The sequence below is a fragment of the Chelonia mydas genome, chromosome 5, assembly GCF_015237465.2.
Source record: "Chelonia mydas isolate rCheMyd1 chromosome 5, rCheMyd1.pri.v2, whole genome shotgun sequence".
NCBI classification, from domain to species: Eukaryota; Metazoa; Chordata; order Testudines; family Cheloniidae; genus Chelonia; species Chelonia mydas.
This window is the reverse complement of record NC_051245.2, coordinates 94124462-94147985: the sequence shown is the minus strand read 5'-3', so window position 1 is coordinate 94147985 and position 23524 is coordinate 94124462. Positions and strand designations below refer to the sequence as shown.

Genomic DNA, 23524 nt, shown 5'->3' with positions numbered 1-23524 from the left:
CAGGAACAACAGATAGCTCAGAATATGATGTGGTGGAAACTGGACTTGGGAGACCTCTTTCTAGTGGGACAAGATGAAGAATCGTTTCCATTTAATCAGATAAGTATACTTAGTGTATGGTTTTCTATTCTTTAAAAGTGGATTTTGAATTTCCTTTGAACAAACCTCTTCCTGGTGCATTAACCACAGAGCATCCAGGCTGTCAGGTAGAGGATCTGCAGGTTGGGGAGGTGACTGTGGTCCTGGGAGACCAGGTTTTGATCCAGCGGTAGAGTCAGCAGATCTTTGACTGAGAGGGACAGCAGAGTGGAAAACATTGCTGATGTCATGCTGGAGCTGTAACTCTGACTTGGGCATGAGCCTGCCTCATTTTCAACAATATTCTTGGTATGAGTGGGAGTGGAGCAAGTGCATACAAGAGCACGCTTGCCCAGGGCAACAGGAAAGTGTCCGTGAGGGACCCTGGACTGTGACCTTGTTGAGAACAAAACTGATTACACTTCCTGCTGACTTATGTTGCAAAGACGTCTACATAGGGAGTCCCCCACAGCCACAAAACGGATGTGGCAATGTCCTGATGGACAGACCACTTATCATGACTAGTAAATGATCTGCTTAACCAGTCTGCCAGACCATTCTTCACACTTGCAATGTGAGAGGCTTTGAGGCTGATTGAACTGGCGATGCACAAGTCTCACAGCCTGAATGACTCTTGGCATAGCAGCATCAACCAGATCCTCCTTGTCTGTAGGTTACATGTAGACTTCTCTTGATATGAGGAAGGAAGACTTGACAAATCAGTTGAATGGCCCTCAATTCTCTGATGTTTATATGCAGAGTTAAATCCTGTACAGATTAAAACCTGTGTCTGCAGAGAACCCAGGCGAGACGACCTGCCTGAGGGCAGAAGCATCTGTAACTAGGATTAAAGCTGACTGAGGAGAAGCAAATGGCACTCCAGACACACACTTGAGGGGTCTGTCCCCCAGCCCAGCGTAGCCAGAATTTGAGTGAGCATTTGCACTATCACATCTAGAGGGTGATGAATTGACAAGTAAACTGAAGCCAGCTATCCTTGCCATTTCCTGAGATGGAGCCTGGCATGCTGGACTACATAAATGCATGAAGCCATACGCCCCAGAAGCCTGAGGCAATTTCATATTGTCATGGTGGGACGAATCTTCAGGTCTAAAAGAATAGCCAGCATCATCTGGAATTGTAATTGCAGGACAAATGCCTTGGCTTCTGCAGAGTTCAAGACTGCTCCTATGAACTATTTTTTGCACTGGAGATAGGACTTCTCTGCGCTGATAAGCAACCCTAGCGTATCGAAGATAGACTGGATGACTGTCATGCTGGACAGCAACTGAGTCTTGGACTGGCCTCTCACCAACTAATTGTCCAGGTAGGGAAAAACTTGAAATCTTGATTTTCTAAGAAATGCCACCACCACTGTCACACAGTTTGCAAACATACACAGGGAGCTGAACAGGCCAAATGGTAGGCATGCAAATTGGTAATGGCACTGGCTGACCATATATCTCAGGAATTTCCTGGGGTTCTGATTTATTGGCACATGGAAACCCGAGTCTTTCAAACTGATGGCAGCATACCCATCTCCAGGGAAGAGATAATAGAAGACAACATGACAATGTTAAATTTTATCTTTTTCCAGAGAGGTCTGTTGAGCTACCACAGGTCTAGTATGGGTCTCCTTTTGCTTTTAGGATCAGGAAATAGCAGGAATAAAATCCCTTTTCTATGAGAAACTGCGGAACCTCCTCTGTGGCTGCCAAATGGAGGAGAGATTGCACCTCCCAAAGCAGAACTTCCTCATGAGAGTGGTCCCTGAAGAGAGACCGGGAAGGGGCTTGGATAGGGTGACCAGATAGCAAGTGTGAAAAATCAGAATGGGTTGGGAGGTATATAGGTGCCAAGCTAAGACAAAGCCGCAAATATCAGGACATCTCGTCACCCTGGGCTTGGAAAAAGGGGGACAGAAATGAACTAAAGCGTGTATTCCAATTCCACTGTACTTAAGATCCACTGGTCTCCAACGATTTGAGACCAAGCACTTGAGCAGGTAGATAGCAGGCTGGTAAACAGAGGGATAGGATAGGCTGGCATGCTGTCCTTGACATAAACATAAAAATACTTGCTTAGAACTCCTAGTCTGTCTGGATGAACTAGAAGCTGCTGCAGAAGAAGGGGGGAGTTTTCTCCAATCATCTCTGTTCTTTTTCCTCATTGGGTCATGGTAGTGAGGAATGAAAGCAACCAGTGATGTGGTTCCTGAGGACAAAACTGCTTTTAAATGCCCGAATATCAGGCCATGCAGCCTGTCTCAGAGAAGAGCGACAACCCTTCAAAAGGAAGGTCTTGTATGGTCTGTTGGACCTCGAGGCAAACCTGGCAACTGGAGACATGAACATCTGTGAATCATAATGGCTGATGCCGTGACCCTAGCAGCAGAGTCGGCAGTGTCCACCCCCACCTGAAGTGAGGTTCTAGCCACTAATTTACCTCTTCAACAAGGCAAGAAATTCCTGTCTTGCATTCTCTGGCCATCTGTCTCTTTTAATATACCATACCTCAGAAGTTGAAGTCATAGCACCCTAACAACCCCTGCAGTTAGCAATCCTGAAATGCAGGCCAGCCATCGAATAAAGCTTTCTGCAACAGGTCAAGTTTTGTAGCAGCCTTTGACTGCAAAGTAGACAACTGTTGCCCCTGGTGCTTTCTCATCGGCAGCTGAGACCAACAGCAACCCCGGAGACAGATGGGTGCAGAGGTGCTCAAACCATGGAGAGGGCTTGACAAAGGTCTGGCTGGGATGATTTAGTTGGGATTGATCCTGCTTTGAGGACTAGATGACCTTCTGAGGTCTCTTCCAACCCTAATCTTATATGAGGGTACATGATATCTGCGCTCAGCTCACTCTGATGTGGGGGAAGGAAAGACAGAGTCCACCACAGAACCTTGGTGGGCTCCAGGATAGCTACATTAATCAGAGCACCACCCAAGAAGTCCAGCAGTTGCTAAAATGTCAATCAGCCTGTGGAATGACAAGAAAATCTCTTCCACCTGGATAGCCAAGGCAGAAACCACCCTTTTTAAAAGGTCCTGGTGGGCCCTCTAATCATCTGAACCACTGCCTCATCAGGTAATGAAGAGGCCAAAGCCATAATTGGCTGAGGTGGAGCCCCCCGGCCTTTCAAAGGGAGAGTCGCCTGGAAACTGGAGACATGAACATCTGCAACATGCATCAGTTCCTGCATGGTACTCAGCGTCGTATTGGTCACTGACTCCTGGTGTACTTGGCGGGATGGTTCTTAACACCTACTTGATGTCACAGAAGGGGGTGGGCACAAAGAGTACCCAGACATCTGTGGGAATCCCAAAGCATTCCAGAATGGCACTGGTAAAGCCCAGAAACTCAATTACTTTAGGCCCATGGATCCCTACAGGCTGGCCTGGAAGGGCTCTACTGTGGATACAAGGAGTGGTAAGCCCTCTGAGGGAAACAGCAAGGTACATGACACAATTGCGAGACGTATGAACAGACCTTTTAGTCTGAAGATAAATCAGCCTCTTCTGACCAAGGCAGGCTGGGGGACTGATCCTGTCGGTGCCTGTGATCAGTGTTGGGAGCCTGCGGACAACGATACTGGAGAAATCATCGCTGGCTTTCCTCTTCACAGCACTGTATGATAGACATTTGGATATCCAGAGGTGCCCACAGTACTTAACACAGTATTGTAGTAGCTGGCAAAGTGTGACCTGCAGTTGTTGGTACCGTGTGAAGAGACACCTGTATCATGAGCAACACCGGTACCTAGAGGCTGAACAAGTCCCTTGTCGCAGCAAATGCCTCCTGAGTTGATGGCACAAGGATAGCCTCCAGTTGGTGGGTAGAAGCAGACTGCACTGATTAGCTCGATGATGCCATCTCAGGGGATGGTCTTGATAATGCCTGTGCTGGAGTCGATGGTCTCAGCTTCAAATTGACTATTTCCATTGTCTGCATGCCTGCCAGCCTTCAGTACAGGGGATCGCCCTTCCACTGATGTTGAGTCCGTGAAGGCCAACTTGCAATGTTTCTTTCTCAGCTCTGAGGAAGACAATCAGTGCTAGGACTCAGCCATTACAGGTGGAGCACTCCTCACTGAAACCAAAGTGCTTTGGCATCCATTTGAAACAGGAAAGTCTCTCAGATGGAGGGAGCAGAGCTGAATCTATCAGAAGAAATTAAAGTCTGGCCTCCCTGTGTCTCTTGGTTCTAGTTTAAAGTCCCTGCAAATTTGACACCAATCGCTGACATGCAACTCCGCATCACACTTCAGGCAACTTGGAGTGGGGGGGCGTCTCTCACTAGCACTGGTTTCTTGCAGGAGTGGCAGGGCTTGTATCCTGGTGACTGAGGCATGCCTTGGCAATGGCAACAGTACTCAGAACAGGAACTGAAGTGTTTAAAAAGATAAACATCATAAAAAAAATTTAACTATCACTAACTAATACTATAAACTACTAACCTATCGGTGCCAGTAACAAGGACCTGTACTAAGGCAGAGATGATGTACTCCATCCAGGAACTTGAGTGGTGGTGATAGAGGTTTTGAGGAAATTCCTTGTACTCAAGCGAATTAGCTCTAGCCAATGCCTAGACTGATGTTAGCTAACTTTAAGGGTTAAACATTTCTTCAGTCCTTGGATCGTGAGAAATTAATCTCTATGTGCCTTTGTAAAGGAGGAAAGAGATGTTCATTGTGCTTTTGCATAAGAATTATTCACAAAAAGAAAAGGAGTACTTGTGGCACCTTAGAGACTAACCAATTTATCTGAGCATAAGCTTTCGTGAGCTACAGCTCACTTCATCGGATGCATGCTGATGAAGTGAGCTGTAGCTCACGAAAGCTTATGCTCAAATAAATTGGTTAGTCTCTAAGGTGCCACAAGTACTCCTTTTCTTTTTGCGAATACAGACTAACACGGCCGTTACTCTGAAACCTATCATTATGCAAGGCACTGCATTTAGCTGTATGGAGTGGAAATCTATCAACTGCATGAAAAAACTTGTACAGATACAGACAGACATCATCTTCCTTTCCAAATGCAAACAGATGGACATCGTACCAAAAGGACTGAAGGTAAAAAATCCATTACAATCTACATACCACACAGACTATGCTGACAGCTTGTGCCACACACTCTCAAAGAAACTGCGGAATCACCTGATCAACATCCTCTACAGCAAACAGGGAAAGATTAAGAATGAGCTCTCAAAAAACAACCTTCCACACAAACTTCCTCGTGGCTGGACTTTACTAAAACTAGACAAGCCATTTACAACACACACTTTGCTTCTCTACAAAAGAAAAAGGACACTAAACTTCCTAACTACTATATGCCACAAGGGGCCACAGCAATGGTTCCCTCAACCCACCCAGCAATATTGCTAACCTACCCAACTATACTCTCAGCCCAGCAGAAGCAGCTGTCCTATCTCGGGGCCTCTCCTTCTGCCCCTCCGCCCCCACGAACATGATACAGTTCTGCGGTGACCTAGAATCCTATTTTCGACGTCTCCGACTCAAGGAATATTTCCAACATACCTCTGAACAACATACTAATCCACAGAGACCTCCCTACCAACACTACAAAAAGAAGGATTCTAGGTGGACTCCTCCTGAAGGTCGAAACAGCAGACTGGACTACTACATAGAGTGCTTCCGCCGACATGCACGGGCTGAAACTGTGGAAAAGCAGCATCACCTGCCCCATAACCTCAGCCGTGCAGAACACAATGCCATCCACAGCCTCAGAAACAACTCTGACATCATAATCAAAAAAGGCTGACAAAGGAGGTGCTGTTGTCATCATGAATAAGTCAGAATATGAACAAGAGGCTGCTCGGCAGCTGTCCAACACCACTTTCTACAAGCCATTACCCTCTGATCCCACTGAGAGTTACCAAAAGCAACTTCAGCATTTGCTCAAGAAACTCCCTGAAAAATCACAAGATCAAATCCGCACAGACACACCCCTGGAACCCCGACCTGGGATATTCTATCTACTACCCAAGATCCATAAACCTGGAAATCCTGGGCGCCCCATCATCTCAGGCATTGGCACCCTGACAGCAGGACTGTCTGACTATGCAGACTCCCTCCTCAGGCCCTATGCTACCAGCACTCCCAGCTACCTTCGAGACACCACTGACTTCCTGAGGAAACTACAATCCATCGGTGATCTTCCTGATAACGCCATCCTGGCCACTATGGATGTAGAAGCCCTCTACACTAACATTCCACACAAAGATGGACTACAAGCCGTCAAGAACACTATCCCCGATAATGTCACGGCTAACCTGGTGGCTGAACTTTGTGACTTTGTCCTTACCCATAACTATTTTACATTTGGGGACAATGTATACCTTCAGATCAGCGGCACTGCTATGGGTACCCGCATGGCCCCACAGTTGGCCAACATTTTTATGGCTGACTTAGAACAACGCTTCCTCAGCTCTCGTCCCCTAACGCCCCTACTCTACTTGCACTATATTGATGACATCTTCATCGTCTGGACCCATGGAAAAGAAGCCCTTGAGGAATTCCACCATGATTTCAACAATTTCCATCCCACCATGAACCTCAGCCTGGTCCAGTCCACACAAGAGATCCACTTCCTGGACACTACAGTGCTAATAAACGATGGTCACATAAACACCACCCTATACCGGAAACCTACTGACCGCTATTCCTACCTACTTGCCTCCAGCTTTCACCCTGACCACACCACACGATCCATCGTCTACAGCCAAGCTCTGCGATACAACCGCATTTGCTCCAACCCCTCAGACAGAGACAAACACCTACAAGATCTCTATCAAGCATTCTTACAACTACAATACCCACCTGCGGAAGTGAAGAAACAGATTGATAGAGCCAGAAGAGTTCCCAGGAGTCACCTACTACAGGACAGGCCTAACAAAGAAAATAACAGAACGCTACTAGCCGTCACCTTCAGCCCCCAACTAAAACCCCTCCAATGCATTATTAAGGATCTACAACCTATCCTGAAGGATGACCCAACACTCTCACAAATCTTGGGAGACAGGCCAGTCCTTGCGTACAGACAGCCCCCCAACCTGAAGCAAATACTCACCAGCAACCACATACCACACAACAGAACCACTAACCCAGGAACCTATCCTTGCAACAAAGCCCGTTGCCAACTGTGCCCACATATCTATTCAGGGGACACCATCATAGGGCCTAATAACATCAGCCACACTATCAGAGGCTCGTTCACCTGCACATCCACCAATGTGATATATGCCATCATGTGCCAGCAATGCCCCTCTGCCATGTACACTGGTCAAACTGGACAGTCTCTACGTAAAAGAATAAATGGACACAAATCAGATGTCAAGAATTATAACATTCATAAACCAGTCGGAGAACACTTCAATCTCTCTGGTCACGCGATTACAGACATGAACGTTGCTATACTACAACAAAAAGACTTCAAATCCAGACTCCAGCGAGAAACTGTTGAATTGGAATTCATTTGCAAATCTGATACAATTAACTTAGGCTTGAATAGAGACTGGGAGTGGCTAAGTCATTATGCAAGGTAACCTATTTCCCCTTGTTTTTTTCCTCCCCGCCCCCCAGATGTTCTTGTTAAACCCTGGATTTGTGCTGGAAATGGCCCAACTTGATTATCATACACATTGTAAGGAGAGTGATCACTTTAGATAAGCTATTACCAGCAGGAGAGTGGGGTGGGAGGAGGTATTTTTTCATGCTTTGTGTCTATATATAAAGATCTTCTACACTTTCCACAGTATGCATCTGATGAAGTGAGCTGTAGCTCACGAAAGCTTATGCTCAAATAAATTGGTTAGTCTCCAAGGTGCCACAAGTACTCCTTTTCTTTTTGCGAATACAGACTAACACGGCTGTTACTCTGAAACCAGGAACATACAGTGTGCCATCAATCCCTCTCCTGCTCTTGGCATCACCACTCTGCCTACAGCATGATCCTATCATGGGGGCCATATAGAATGGCAGTAGAGGGTCACATAAGTTTGCACTGCTCTGAAGGAATTACACATGGGCCACAGTGAGGGCTGGAATCTGGCCCAATATGAGAATAGAAAACAAGTGATGATATGATACCTGAGTGCATGGAGCTATAAACAAACTGTCACTGTGGCTTGGGCATTTCTTTAAGAGATAACGTATGAAACCAGCTATGTCAGATCCTCATGTTCAGTGTCTAGACAACTGTGCTACCTTATAGAACTCCCATCTATTTTATTCTTAACACTGGAGTGTGTGAACAAATACAAATTATTCTAACTAGGTACTGCATGTATAATTCTAGCAAAACAAATTTTAAAAGAAACTAAAAGGTGACTCGTATCCTGACAATTCTCATACTGATAACCGTTTGTGTATATATTTTCCCGTAACCACACTTGACATCTAGGTGAATCTGTTGACATTACCAATCTCGATAGCATTCCTTAAATGTTATTTTCTAGGTGAGTGGTCATGTTCATACCAGAGAGTTTCATCCTCAAAGTACACTTAGAGCAGACCTCCATAAAAGAGAATTCCAGAATTCCATGGCCATACTCGAAAGTTTAAGAGTTATAAACTCTGTATATAGGTAGATAACAGTCCCATTTTCTAAGTCTAGTCAGAAGTTCTACCCATTGGTTTGATCACAAGATCCTGTGGCTGCTTTTCCCATTAGAAGCAAAGAGAAACAAATTTTAATTTTCAGCTTCCAACATCTCTAAGATTCCCACTCCCCAACCTTCTAGAACCAACTCTGATGGAAGAAAGGGGAAACACCATCTGCCCCATATTCAACAGCAAGAGTACCTTAAACACTGTTCTCTGCTCAGATGGGGCACCTTGCATTCCCTTCCATATCTTAACAAACTTGATTCCTCCTGTGAAGGGAAGCAGCTGTTCCCCACCAACATCCAAAAAGAGGAAGCAGGTTAGTAATATCCTTTTTTGCCCATACAAGTTTCTTCTTCTACAGAGTGGGCAAGGATGATGGGAAGAGAACACTGCTAGTAAACTCCAAAAATAGATGAACATTCAAAATGGGTACTACTCTGTACTGCATCTGTTGCCCCAAAGAGGCATGATAATCTGAAGCCAGAGATCTTCCAGATTCTAGCAAATAAACCACCCTGGATATGAGCATAGACATGATATACTGCAGAGAGAAAGAAATGTATTATGTAAGCACCACTCACATTTCCATCATTGAGTAGCGTTTTAAACACAGCAAATTCTTTTAAATTACTATAGTATGCATTAAAGAAATCCAACGTATAGTATTAAAACATAGAAAAGATGTTTGTGCTTTTATTTCACAGACACTCAGCTGAAGTGGAACTGAGATATGATTGAGTGGCCTAAACTAAACCAATGGGGACTAAAAACAATGCTAGACCTCCAACCAGCATTTTAGAACAAATATCTTGGTCATATAGCTACTGGGGTGGAACTGATATCAAATATTTTGTCTAAGTGAAAAAAAATAACTCTTAAAATCATCATGTAGCTGTCAACTGAAGTCAATCTATGCCAGGATATTGCTTCCTACATGCAAGTGTAAAGTTTGACTTGAGTTTGTTGATCACAAATCAAAGGTTTTGACTTTTACCACTTCAGGCATACAGTGTTAAGATGCTGAAACACAGTGAGCTTTTCCATGGCCAAATTTTTGAAAATTTTAACCTGAGAGTTAATTTTTAACATTAAGACCATTACTCTTAAAGTTAATGAATATGATCCCTCCTTTAGCTCTGCATCTGTACAGAATCTGCCCCATACAGATCTGTACAGAAACGTCAATTAACTTGCAGTGGCTGATCCAATTTATTTATTTTTGAATTTATTTAGTGCATCTGTTAACACTCACTCCGAATACGTGTAAAACCTGAATCACTTACAGTTAAAACACAACATGATTAATCCAACTGACAGAGCACTTCTGCCTTAGGAAAAGCCAAACAAAAGTAAGTATACTTGAGAAAACTGAAGCTTATTGTTTCATATACTGTGCTAAAAATATAAATTGGATGAAATTTTGAAGAGTGCTTAAGGGCTTGGTACTTTGGATAGTCTTATCCAGTGTGTCTTGTTGGGAAAAGTTATCTAGGAATGACAGCTTTTTTTAACTCATAGTTCAAGATAGGCTTTAGTCTGAAAAGTCTACATATCTGTTTCTAAACACCGTGAACAACAAATAATATGCTTGCACCATAAACATTTTATAAATACTTATATCCAACTGGTCGCGTAAGAAATGGGAAAATAATTTAGACTTGACAAATTTAATCAGAACTGCTTTTACACATATACCATTTTTAAATCATTAGGAACAATTTGGCTCAATGCCAATAAAAGAGGTTTTCCACCTTCCTTTAACTTCACTGGCCTCTAAATATGCCCTCAGGCAAAAAGCCTGGACAGACAGGCATTGCTATGCTGCATTATCTACAGTCTGAGTGGTTGCTAGGTGTAGCTTTTTGTAGAGCACATTACAGTAATCCTATGAGACAAAGCTATAATAAGTATGGCAAGGTCCACATCTAAAAAAAAGTCATGATTTGCTAGTCAACCATAGGTGGGAAAGCAAGAAGACACTAACTTGCTCCTATAACCTGAAGAGGTAGAGGCAAAAAGCCACATAAAGGAAAAAATTAGGATTCAGAATTCTAAAGTAAAGAATTTCTCCTACCTCAGTTTTTGGGCTCAAGTTCAGATCTTTACTGTATTTCAAAACTATGGTCAGCTACAGTTATTTTATACTACTAAGCAGTTTATTCTGAATATGATTTCTTCAGTTACATATTTTCCTATCAAAGCCATTTGACATAAAAACATTAGTCGTGGCTCCACAGTTAAGGTTTGGGCAAGTTCTGCATTTGAAAGAAGAGACTTAACTTGCATTATGAATGAAGAATGCACAGTATCTTTCCCAAAATTAAAGCTCCTTCTCGAAGTACAGAATGAATAAAAAGTTTTAAAATATTTGTTAAGCAAATGTTTTTCACTATTTACCAAATTTAACGTACATGGATTCATAAGTACTGCTTTCATCTATGGGTTACAAGTCAAAAAAAGATTTAAATTTTCTTTCTACATCATTTTTCCTGGTAGGAACAGTACACCTAAGATATCTGAAGTGAAAAGCTTAATAAATATTCTCCACCTTTCATCCAATTTGGCTTTCATATAGAAAACTGCTTCAGAGTTGCCATTGCACATTCAGTTACAGGAACTGCAAATGGTTTTGGGAGTGAAGCACCAGCATAGCCTTCCTACAAAGCAAAACTAAAAGAGGGATTCCATGAAGCCAAATATAAAAAACTTGTTAGCCTTTAAGACAAGGATCTGTCTTACACAGAGGCTTCCATTTCACAAGAAAAAGCCACTGACAATATTGATGCTTGAACTGCACTAACATACCTATGAAATTTAGAATAATATAATAATGCATAAATATCCACAACACAGGGCAACTTTCTATTTTTATCATTTTTATGAGGGAATTTCTAAACAGAAGATTACTTAAATGTATAAAAACTAAACGTACTGTACCTTTTCTATAAGAAGACATTCCTGAATGCCTTGTATCTAACAAGGGAAGAGTATTCAAGTTATATTTTTGAAAGTGCTATACAAATCTCATCTTCCAATGAAATCTTAGTGGGCTAAGTCAGTGGTTCTCAAACTCTCCAGACTACTGTACACCTTTCAGGAGTCTGATTTGTCTTGTTTACCCAAAGTTTCACCTCACTTAAAAACTATTTGCTTACAAAATCAGACATAAAAATACTAAAGTGTCACAGCACACTATTACTGAAAAATTTATTATTCTCATTTTTACCATATAATTATAAAATAAAGCAACTGGAATATAAATATTGTACCTAAATTTCAGTGTGATACTTGAGCCTGTTTTTCACATCTGAGCCTTGTCTGAAGCCTAAGCCACAGGCAGTGAGGCTGTGGCATGAAACTTAGCTTCCCGGGGCCCCAAGCAGCTGCCCTGCTTGCCACAGCCTAATGCCGACCCTGCACTTGCGATCCCTTTAAACCGATCCCGTGATTTCCCTAAGGGCTGAAACCCCCAGGTTGAGAAACACTGATCTAGATGAGTTGAATACGTGTACTCCTCGTTGAGAGCCACTGGGCTAAGAGATGCAGTAACATTTCACCTCAAGACAAGTCAATCCAAAAAAATTTGCTGATCTCTAACTTGGATGTTTGACCGCATCAAAAACACTTTGCTGTCTGTAATGGTCGGCAGGCTCTACTGCAGAAAACCAAATGACAGGTAGCAAGAAATATTTATAGGCCAGGTTGGAGGTGAACTGTTTGCACTGTCTGAGGAAGCTATTGGCTGTAGCAAGCTTAGGCTATAGCCAGAGCTATCAGTCCTCACTTTTATAAACACCAAGTTCACACATGAAATTAAAACGTAAGTGTCAGTGCGCCACTGTTTTTCCTCATTAAAAGAGCCTCAGTAAGTTTAAAAGTGAAATGATGTTTATTTATGACAACTGCACTAATTTCAGTAACTAAATCATTTATATTTACCTTCTTAGGACATGGATTTCATTAATGAATTGTTTTCTCATTTTTATTACTATATCACTTTTGGTAAATAAATTTGCTCTTTTTAGGTTGTTACCATATCAGCATTCATCCTACCTTCAGACACACAGACATGCCTTACTCTTTGTCAAGTCACTTATCAAGATATGCACACAAACAGATGAGAATTTTTACAAGATACATTGTATCTTGTGCCTGAAATCAATATTGGGCCTGAACACTTACAAACAGGATTGTAAATGTAATAAAGCTGTACTAGAGGTGAAGGAACCTTTTACTCATTTCCTTTCCCCTCTCACCAAGGATAACCACATTTTACTTCCCCTTCCCTTCAAGGGATCATATATTATGGCCTCCTCTTGAGCTAAGGCAAGTTGGACATGGATCCTATCACAGTACTCTCAGCAGCTGCCAAACTGGAACTTTGATTCCTTGTATTGTGCTGCTGTGGAATCACTAGGCTTAACTATATTACAACTTTTTGAACTCACATAATAAAAATATATTTAGACCTATCAATATTGGCCCATAGAGAGACAATACATAATTCTGATTTATTATTTCTAGGTTTAACGTTTTGTATTCTACTGTACTACCCTACCATACAAGCATTTTTTGTTTATGCAATTAACCCAACGCTATTTGCGCTTATTTTTAAATATTTTTAAATTCAAGCTTTTTTTTTCCCCACTCTCTATAAACTTTTTACAAGTGGCGTGCAACATGGAAGGCCTATATATTTTCTTTTATAATAAATCTTAAAAACAAAGCACTATTTACCATCTCTCTTTTGGAAAGTTCTTTACAATTTCATTAATGATTGGCTGGTAGCAGGAATCTCTCTCAGGTTTCCCCGTTTCACTCCAGTCTCTTACAAACTGTTTCAAAGTGGACTTTAATTTATCCATGTCAAACGTTGACGCTGGCACAATCTTCCCATTTTCCTGATTAAAGGGCAAATAAAAGTTAGACAAAAAACAAATCCAGAAATTTAAGACGTCAAACAACCTTAGCTTTGAATACTGAAACAGACATGCTGTAGCAGCTATATGGGTGGTTTAGTTGATAAAGCACTCGCCTCTCACCTCTGGGACCAGGGCTCAAACCCAGCTTACAGTCCTATATGAAATGAGTTTGGTGGTATCAGCTCAGCCCTCAATAGACCAGCGTCCACATCACAAAACCAATACTTAATATAGCATAATTCAGCACAACTGGTAGTCCTTATTCAGGAAAGGACAAGGGGTGAGCTAGTATGGAGATCGAACAACCTCTCACTCTGAGAGGGAGGTCCCTCCAGGTCATTGATGAGGCAGCATGGAGAAGCTCACACTGGAGCTGCCCAGAACTGTACCCAGCCTATGGATATAAAAAAAAAGAAGACTTCAGTTTCCATCACTGCCAGTCCCTTAAGCTTCATAAGTGTAAAACTTCATTACAAAAATAGAAAAATGTAGATCAAGTAGGGGGAAAATTATGCTAAAATTTTACAGAACTATAATACCACAAATAGTGAACTTACCTAAAACCCATAGGTGATTAAGAATGGTGTAAACTAATGTACTACAAAAACATTATTTATGGTCAATGCAGCCAAGTGAAAAGTCAACTTTAAAAAAATAACTTGGGTAGATTTGAACTCCATTGGAGTTCTATCATACTGATCTGTTATTAAGAGTAATTACTGACACTTGCCATAGCAGACAAGTACTGTTCTCCTGAATGATTAACTGTACCTATATATAGAAAAAATAGCCAGAGATGCCTTTATTGAAAAACTATACAATATAATTAATCATGCCTATAACACATGCAAAGGTGAGGGGGCAGGGTAATTAAGCAAAAATGAATTCATGGGGGGGAGAGGGGGGACAAAAGAAATGGAAACCTGAAGTGAGAAAAAGAAATAAAAAACTAAAAAATGTACAGAAATTTTTACTTCTGAAATATGAAAAGCGTCCAATTTTTACATACATCTTCTCCATATTCTTTATTTTCAAACATATGTTTGCACTCGTTCACAATGGTCTGTAGGATCTCCTGATTATGATCAATGCATTTCCGAATCTTGTCCAGATGAAGAAGAAATTGAGGAAGTAGGTTTTGTTGGTTAGCTGGGAGGGATCTAAACTGTCTCTCTGTTCTGTTCACTTGCTCATGCATATTAGTTCTAGAAAATAAAAAAGTTAAGGTCTGTCAGTGTTTAGCTTCAACTATAAATGCAAAGAACTCACATTTGAAGATACCCCAGATTACAGCTACCATAACTTCTCCATCTTTACTCAAAAAGCTTAGATCTCATTTCACAATAATCCTCTAACCAAGCCAAAAACCCTCAATTCATAAGAATTTTATAGAGAATGTGGTTATTTCTGACTGCACATTATGAAGCAGTTATCTATTCCCAGATCTGTGCACGTTAGCGTCACCATCAATGGCACTGGTTCACAAACCGAAGTCTACATTGGTTTTAATACCATTAGAAATTCATGGAAATAAGACTGATTCGGAAAACGGTTTGAAAATATCAAGCTTTTAACTGTGCATTGAAAAAGTAAAGAAAATAATATTAAAAGTACACACACTATGCTGCATAAGATACAAGGAACTCACTTCACTTTTAACATCACTATAAGGAAGAAGTTTTTGTCAATATATCTACCTGAACCATGATCCTGTAAAGACTTATGCACATGCTTACCTTTTCACACTGAACAGTCCAATTAAATCAACAGAACTACTCACAATATGGAAAATTAAGCATGTGGATAAATCACTACACAATTGAGGCCTTAGTTCTCTACCTTGAACCCCTCATTAACAGAAAATTTAAGTACGAACACAAATTTCACTGTACCTACATAGGATAAAGTTGCTGTCTTCATTTTTAATTCTGATCTGTACAATATTTTCAAATCAATGTAAATTAAGGGTATTCCATAGCAAATTTAAGAACAGAAGAATGTACATACTGGGTCAAACTAATGGTCCACCTAGCCCAGTATCCTGTCTTCTAACACCTTCAGATGCCAGATGCTTCAGAGGAAATGAATTTAAGAGGGCCATTTATCGAGTGATCCATCCCATCGTCCATTCCCAGCTTCTGGCAACCAGAGGTTTAAGGAGACCCAGAGCATGTGGTTGCATCCCTGACCATCTTGTCTAAAAGCCACTGATGCACCTATCCTCCGTGAACTTATCTAATTATTTTTGAACCCACTTATACTTTTGGCTTTCACAACATCTCCTGGCAACAAGCTACACAGGTTGACTGTGCATTGTGCAAATCTGCGGCTATTACTTTTGCTGTGTGACCCTTATTTCTTGTGTTACATGAAGGGATAAACAACTCTTCCTTATTCTCTTTCTCCACACCACTCATGATTTTAGAGACCTCTATCATATCTCCCCTTAGTCATCTCTCTTCTAAACTGAACAGTCCCAGTCTTTTTAATCTCTCCTCACAAGGAAGCTGTTCCATGATTTTGTTGCCCTTCTCTATACTTCTTCCAATTCTAATACATCTTTTTTGAGATGGGGCGATGAGAACTGCATGCAGTATTCAAGGCATACCACAGATTATGGTTTTTTATATATTTATATGAGAGAGGCATTAGAATATTTTCTGTCTTATTATCTATCCCTTTCTTAATGGTTGCTAAGACAGTCATGTAGAGACATTCACTCCTGAATTGGAACTCACTTCATTCACAGTTTACATGGGTATCTAAAACCACTCATTTCATATTTCTATATTCAAGCATTTGGACTGTTGAAGAGACACCCTTTAATTTCAATAACCTTGGTACAGTTTATAAAAATAAAGCCATCTGAAACATGTTTTATTGACACTAATTATTAAATATGGAGCTCATTTCAACTGAATCTGGTTAAAGCTCTTTTGAAAGAGATGGTCCTATAATTTAAAGATCATGAATGGCACCTAACATTGTCCAAACAAGACCACTGCACTATAATGGCCCCAGATGTTAAGTTAGTCAATTGAAATATAAAAAGTATAATATTGATCATAACATCCCAAATCTGTTTCATGTATTTAAATTTGCTAAAAGGTTCTAAAGTGACGGAAGACATATGATTTCCAAGTTAATGTCACAAGTGTGGCTATAAACAGTTGCTTTCTCTAGATCATTTATTTTTGGTTTAAATGATGTGTCTCCTCTGTTCTATACATTCGGGAGAAAATTATTTTTGAGGCTTTCTACTGTAGCTTATTGTTTTTTGAAGGGCCATAAAGCACTATTTTGGTAGGAAACCAAGCTCAGAGAGTTAGTTATATCCTTCAACGTCAGTACTGAATACAACGCTGTTAACTGGCCTGGTTTTTGCAGTGTTTTAATAGTCTGTAAAGTTCAATCTCAACAGTCCAAAATAAATGTTTATGAATAATTATGTACTTTTACATTTATTATCCAAAACTCAATCAGGTTCACCTTAAAAAACAGAAAAATGTACTGCTCACTTCATCTCCTGTAATTAAGCAACTCTGCCCGAAGGGGAAGATATGAAGATCCCTCAACACCGCTTCTAGTATTTCTCCAGCTAACAAAGCACCAGCTTAACCAACATGCTCTGCTATCACTTCTATACATGCACTCAGCTCCACTTATAAATAAGTTTGTATTGCTACAGTTATAAGAGAAAAACTAGAAACAACTGTCATGGGGGAGAGAGAGAGCGATGGGGAGCAGACACACACCGGTGGCGTGGGGGGTGGGAAGAGAGAGAAAGGGGTGCATGGGAGAAAATGGGCAGAAAAGTTATATAGGCAGTGACTTCCTGGCTCCACCCGGGTAGTTTCTTCGGGGTCAGGGCGGGGGAAGACCAGGCCTGGGAACTGGGTAGGGGGTCTCGTCTCTCGGCCTCGGGGGAGGGGGGGGCGCGGCGGGGTCTCTCGGATTCAGGAAAACTGGCGGGGAGGGGGGGGTCCCTGGTCTTCCGCGGAGCAGAGTATCGGTTACCCGTAATATCGGAAGGCGTTGATGATTCTCCGGAAATGCTCCCCCTCCAGCCGCTCCTCCTCCTCCTCCTCCATCCTGCTCACCGTCCCCTGCTCCGGCTGCTTTCGCCTGAGCCGCTCGCTGCTGAACGGAACCTCCCCGTCGTCGCAGCCTGCCCGGTCTCGCCACGGCCGCTGTTCCCCCCCATCCCCTTCCCAGTCCCCCTGCCGGCGCCCCCTGAGCATCGCCCTGACCGAGGTGTGTCCTCCTCGCCTCAGGGCCGCGGCTGCAGCGGGAGCTGCCCCTGCCAGGACAGGCCGCACGCGGCCGACAACTCCAACGCTTTCCCCGCCCGCTTCCGGCACAAGAGAAAGAGGCGCACGCGCGCGCCTCGCACTTGCTTTATCTGACGGGAGGACACCGCCCTCCAACGGCGATACGCAACGGACACGGTCTGCGCAGCCGCACAAAAGTCCGTCCGACCCCTCCTACCCGCTCGTGAGTTATCGTGAGACAACGCAAGAGAGAAAAGTCAACGGCCTAACCGCGGACTGTCGCGGGGGGGAGGTGTCACCCCTCCCCTCTACTGGCAGGATCCAGATCGGGTGTCCTAGACACCCGAGGGAGGGGAGCCGGAGCCGGAGCCGGAGCCGCTGGACTGCAGCCTGGCTGCAGCAGAGTCGTTCTCCCTGGCCAGAGAGCGTAGCGCGGCCCCAGGCGACATCAGGGAACGGGGCAGTAGTTTGTAACGGGGGGGAGAGAGAGAGAGAAGAGAAGGGATGAGTCAGTGGTGACTATTTTCCATTGAAAAATATGTTTAAAGAGGTGCCATACCTATCTGTAAAGAAACAGGGTACCAGGGGGCAACTGCGCCCTCTCACCGTGAGTGGCCCAGCCCTTGCAAAGGGCATGGTTGGATAATTTAAGCCCTATACCCAGATCTATAGACACTCTTTTCTTCACCTGGGTACTGTATAATTTTTAACATTAGCGTTAATAAAAAAAAAAATTAAATCTGCACGTCAGTAACACATATATTGTGACTGGACTCTGCTCCTTTCCAACTCCAGGGCAGCTTTGCTGTTAATGGCACTGGAGGGCAGGAGGGAGCACTATCCTAAGAATGGACCATAACACAAAAAAGTAAGAGCAGAGAGTGTGAGAGGAAGGAGTCGTCTTGATTATAATAAGCGGTAATGAGGACAGCGAGGGCCAGCCACATCAAAGTCCAGCATCTTGTTTAGATGAAAATGAAAGATGCTTTTGGCTACTTGTTCTATTTTATATTAACTATTTTTATCACCACAGGACTTGTGCTCCTGCAACACAGCAAAACACTACGTTACACTAATGATAGATCTGTCTTTTAGGATATTACTATAGCGTTGATATATTTTTAAAATATGTAAGAATATGCAGGGATACAGAGGTGTCTAAATAGGATCCCTCAGATGGAGAAAATCTGAGAATAGACGGCAGATATAACTCCAGCCTCAGTTAAAGTTAACGGTAGCTAGTTTAGAAAAAAAATATCTGTGGCAGTGGCCCCCAACCTTTCCACACTACTGTACCCCTTGCAGGAGTCTGAATTGTCTTGCTTACCCCAAGTTTCACCTAACTTAATTACTTGCTTAAAAAATCCAGACACAAAAATACTAAAGTGTCACAACACACTATTACTGAAAAACTGCTTACTTTCTAATTTTTACCGTATAAATATAAAATAAAGAAATTGGAATATAAATATTGTACTTACATTTCAGTTTATAGTATATAGAGCAGTATAAACAAGTCATTGTCTGTATGACGTTTCGCTAGTTGGCTGTACTGACTTTGCTAGTTCTTTTTATATAGCCTGTTGTAAAACTAGGCAAATATCTAGGTGATTTGGTGTACCCCCTGAAAGATCTCTGCATACCCCCAGGAATACGTGTACCCCAGTTGAGAACCACTGATCTATGGTATAATACATTGTATTGTAAAGATATCTTTAAAATACAGCTAAAATCTAAAGATGTATCAAAGATCATAGCTCTTAAGGACTTAAAGTTAACTAACAGGTTATACCCATTTCTATTTTACCTTCTCCAACCACAGTTAGGAATAGAACCCAAATCTCTAATTTAACAAACCCAGTTTTATCTGTCTTACTGTACTTATACCCTAGAGACAGAATCCAGGATTTCTGAGCATCAAAATAAGAAGTTTCTGGCAAGTAGCAGCTAGTCTAATACATACTTGCTTTGCTATCATGTGACTGCACACCTCCCTGCAAAATAAACATATATGTTTAAAGCCATTTATTGTTCTCGCAAGCCATTTGAGAAAACAGTATATTTTATTTTCGTATAAAACGGAGATACAGAAATTCACATTAGAAAGTATTTCATCTTAAACATATTTCTATAAACACTTACACTGTGCTTCTGTTTTAGTAGATCACCACAAATGTATTTTCTGTATACTGTAAAGGTCTTAATATTGCATTCATGATCAGAAAGTCAAGATAGCTACCATATTATAGTCATCAGGCTAAAAATATCCCAACCAAAAAAACCACATTTCTGTGCTACCAAAAATGCCTGAAAGTGAACAATACTAGAACTTTTAGGGCCAGAAGGACCCTGTAGTACGGGGTGGCCAACCTGAACCTGAGAAGCAGCCAGAATTTACCAATGTACATTGCCAAAGAGCCACAGTAATACGTCAGCAGCTTCCCACTCCCCATTAGCCCCCTCCCCAGCTCCCAGCGCCTCCCACCCACCGTCAGCCCCACCGATCAGTGCCTCCCGCTCAGCTGTTTCATGGCGTGCAGGAGTCTCGGGGGGTGGGGGGGTGAAGAGAGGAGCGAGGGCATGGAAGGCTCAGGGGAGGGGGCAGGAAGGGGTGGAGTAGGGGCAGGGTCTGTACAGAGCCAGGGGTTGAGCCGTGAGCACCCCCTGGCACATTGGAAAGTTGGCACTTATAGCTTCAGCCCCGGAGTCAGTGCCTATATAAGGAGCTGCATATTAACTTCTGAAGAGCTGCATGTGGCTCCGGAGCGACAGGTTGGCTACCCCTGATGTAGTAGGTTATATGGCTTTCACCTTTAGTTTGAGTAGAATTAAGGTATCTAGACAATCCTCAAAAGATAGTTTGTTTTCAAATAGTTTTAAGTCCTCCCTGTGTGTATTTATATATTTTTATATGAAGAAGAAGCTGGTACTATTCCTTAGCTCAGTGTTTCCCAAACTTGGGACGCTGCTTGTTCAGGGAAAGCCCCTGGCGGGCTGGGCTGGTTTGTTTACCTTCCGCGTCCACAGGTTCGGCCGATCGCGGCTCCCACTGGCCGTGGTTCGCCAATCCAGGCCAGGGGCTTTCCCTGAACAAGCGGCATCCCAAGTTTGGGAAACACTGCCTTAGCTGATCTAAACCATATAATTTTTCTGTTCTCTAATCACATTGTTTTTTCATTTATTTCTAATCATTTATGATTAATGAGAATCTTATTCTTTCCTTCTCCTTTTTTGTAGCATCTTTTGTGCATTTGTCATCCAGCATCTTTTACAACTCCAAACCTCTTATTTTCCAGGCTGCATGTTTTTCATCCTATCACTGTTAACACATCTGAACTACCACCAACCTCTCTTCTTATCCTACAACTCTTTCTAATGGCCTAGTAGTTGCTCTTCAGATTATCAATATCCTTTCCATATGCCCCAAACAATACACTACATCTGGAGTATTGTGTAACAAGCACCATGTGAAAGAGGAAGAATTCTATGGTCTCAAGAGCAATACCTCTATTTACATACTTCCAAAATGGCTTTAGCCTCTTTAACTACATCATGTCATTTAATACTCATTTAATATTTTATGAGCTATTACTTCTATTTTTCCCTATATTACTCATATGCGATCACTATGCATTTGTGATTTTAAATTCCAAAAATATTTTACTTGCATATGAAATTGTGCACATAGTGTATACTTATGAAAGTATATTTATGAAATATCCAGGGCTATATTTTCATACATTAAAGTAATTTTCAAATTCTGTATATTACATGATTAAATATTAAATCAGGTTTAAAGTTTGACGCAGAGTTACAGATGCCACTCTGAGCAAGGCTATCACTTTAAAAATACTGCTCTGGACTACTGGATGACCTATACTGTCTGTTCATCAATATTTATAAGTCTAACAGAAATAGCAGTCACTACAGTACAATGTGGATTTGTATAAACTGGTGTTACTGATGTACATACAGTAGATTGGCAAAGCGATCCATCCAGACACCATAAAATTGACCCTGAATCCATACTGGAAAGAATCTCAACTTCTCACATGGTTTTGCTGTGACCTGCTCACCTTAAAAAAATAAAAGTAAAGATATCAGTTCACAGATATTACAGGGCATTATATATCCATCACAATTCTTGACACCTGCCTGAAGCTCAAAATACGTAATTCTTTCCCTCTACTGCTCAAATCTTGTCAAACCTTTTTTCCCCTCAAACATAATGTTACCGCTTTCTCTCAAAAACTTTCAAATATATCTCTTAATTCTGCAAAGTTATCCAGCTATTGATCTGTTCCAGATCTGAAGCACTTGTACAACAAGTATTTACATTCAATTTCTATATAATCTACATTAAGATACTAAACATCCCTCTCATTCATAAGGATGGCACATCCACACAATATCATTGACTGTATTTTTAATTATTTTTCACTTAATTTTAAATTTTTCAATTAATGTTACCAGCTATTCAGAGTGAAGCAAGTTATTTGTGATGACCTTCTCTGCATGCCTATTATGCATGCTATGTATTGGCACAAACCATAACCAGGAGGTTTATTTGGCTGGGGTTTTGCTACCTCATTTCCCCGCTCTCTTATTTTTAATAGTAAAGATCAGTCACAACTCTGTACCCAGTTGTCTATATCACGTATGATGTATGTTTTATGAACATTCAAATGTTAATGGATTTTGAGTTACAAAATAAATGTAGAGACTGACCAGCGATATCTATACATTCACTGCACTGCATCAGTATCAAAGAGGTAGTAAAAGCATTGCACACGTTATACACAGTAGAAAGGCCAGACTTATGGGATCAACTGTTAAGACACAAACTTGTTTCTTCTTTCAGATAAAGATGCATTGATTCTTCCTCTAGAGTTCTTTTTAAGAACCAGTTGAGATATTTGACAGATTTCAGTTAGCTTGGTGCTGCAACTTCTTTAACTACTGTTTAATTAAAAATAATAATAAGAAAAAAGGTGTGTGTATGTTTCCTAATCTAAAGAAAGAAAGGGGGAATTTTAGCTAAACACTCTAATGATTGTGAGAATTCAGTAGAGAGAGAATAAAATCACCCCATAACTACAAATCAAATAAATTGTGGAATAGGGGATTAGGAAAACTAGATTTACTAAATTTCCCTGTTCTTCAATATTTAAATCATTATTCAAGAGCCTTCCTATTCTCTCTAGTTGTGAATAAATCCACAGGCCTAATTCCTCCACTTATGAAAAGCAGTGGTTTGAGAATTTGGGGGAACATAATAAAAAGGTTACTCCTAACATGCAACAAGCACCAACAAGAGTGAGAACAGAGAGGGGATCTAAAATGATAAAATAACTCAGTCTTTCAGTGGGGTCAAAGAAAATAGGCAAAATCTAGCTCTAAACGAAATGCCATAAGGTCTTCTCTGACCAAGAAGCACCAACATGGGCTCAGTTTTTAAAGTTTTACTTAAAGCCCACCCATAGTAAGCAATTAGTATACTCTATTAGCATACCACAAAAGGATGAAGGGCTAAGCCAATATTGGTGTACTTGGAATCTATGGTTCCAGAGAGTCCAAGTATTTTAGATCTAAGGTTCAGACCACACACACAAAAAAAGCTGTTTCTTTA

General features: G+C 41.5%; 1 protein-coding gene across 6 annotated transcripts in view; it reads right to left on the bottom strand.

Annotated features, from left to right (window-relative positions):
* The window catches only part of LOC102942325 (carnosine N-methyltransferase), a 52572-nt gene that overhangs the window by 16968 nt on the left and 12080 nt on the right, over positions 1–23524 (bottom strand). For 3 of the 6 annotated variants that reach the window (XM_027827917.3, XM_037901831.2, XM_043547605.1), the window contains one exon: positions 21130–21971. In XM_027827917.3, the coding sequence (XP_027683718.1) occupies positions 21968–21971 (4 nt within the window). In that variant the 3' untranslated portion in view covers positions 21130–21967. Of the gene's footprint in view, positions 1–13439; positions 13604–14633; positions 14830–17641; positions 18078–21129; positions 21972–23524 lie in introns of those variants that run through there. The other 3 variants (XM_037901830.2, XM_037901829.2, XM_043547604.1) reach the window with 2 other exon arrangements.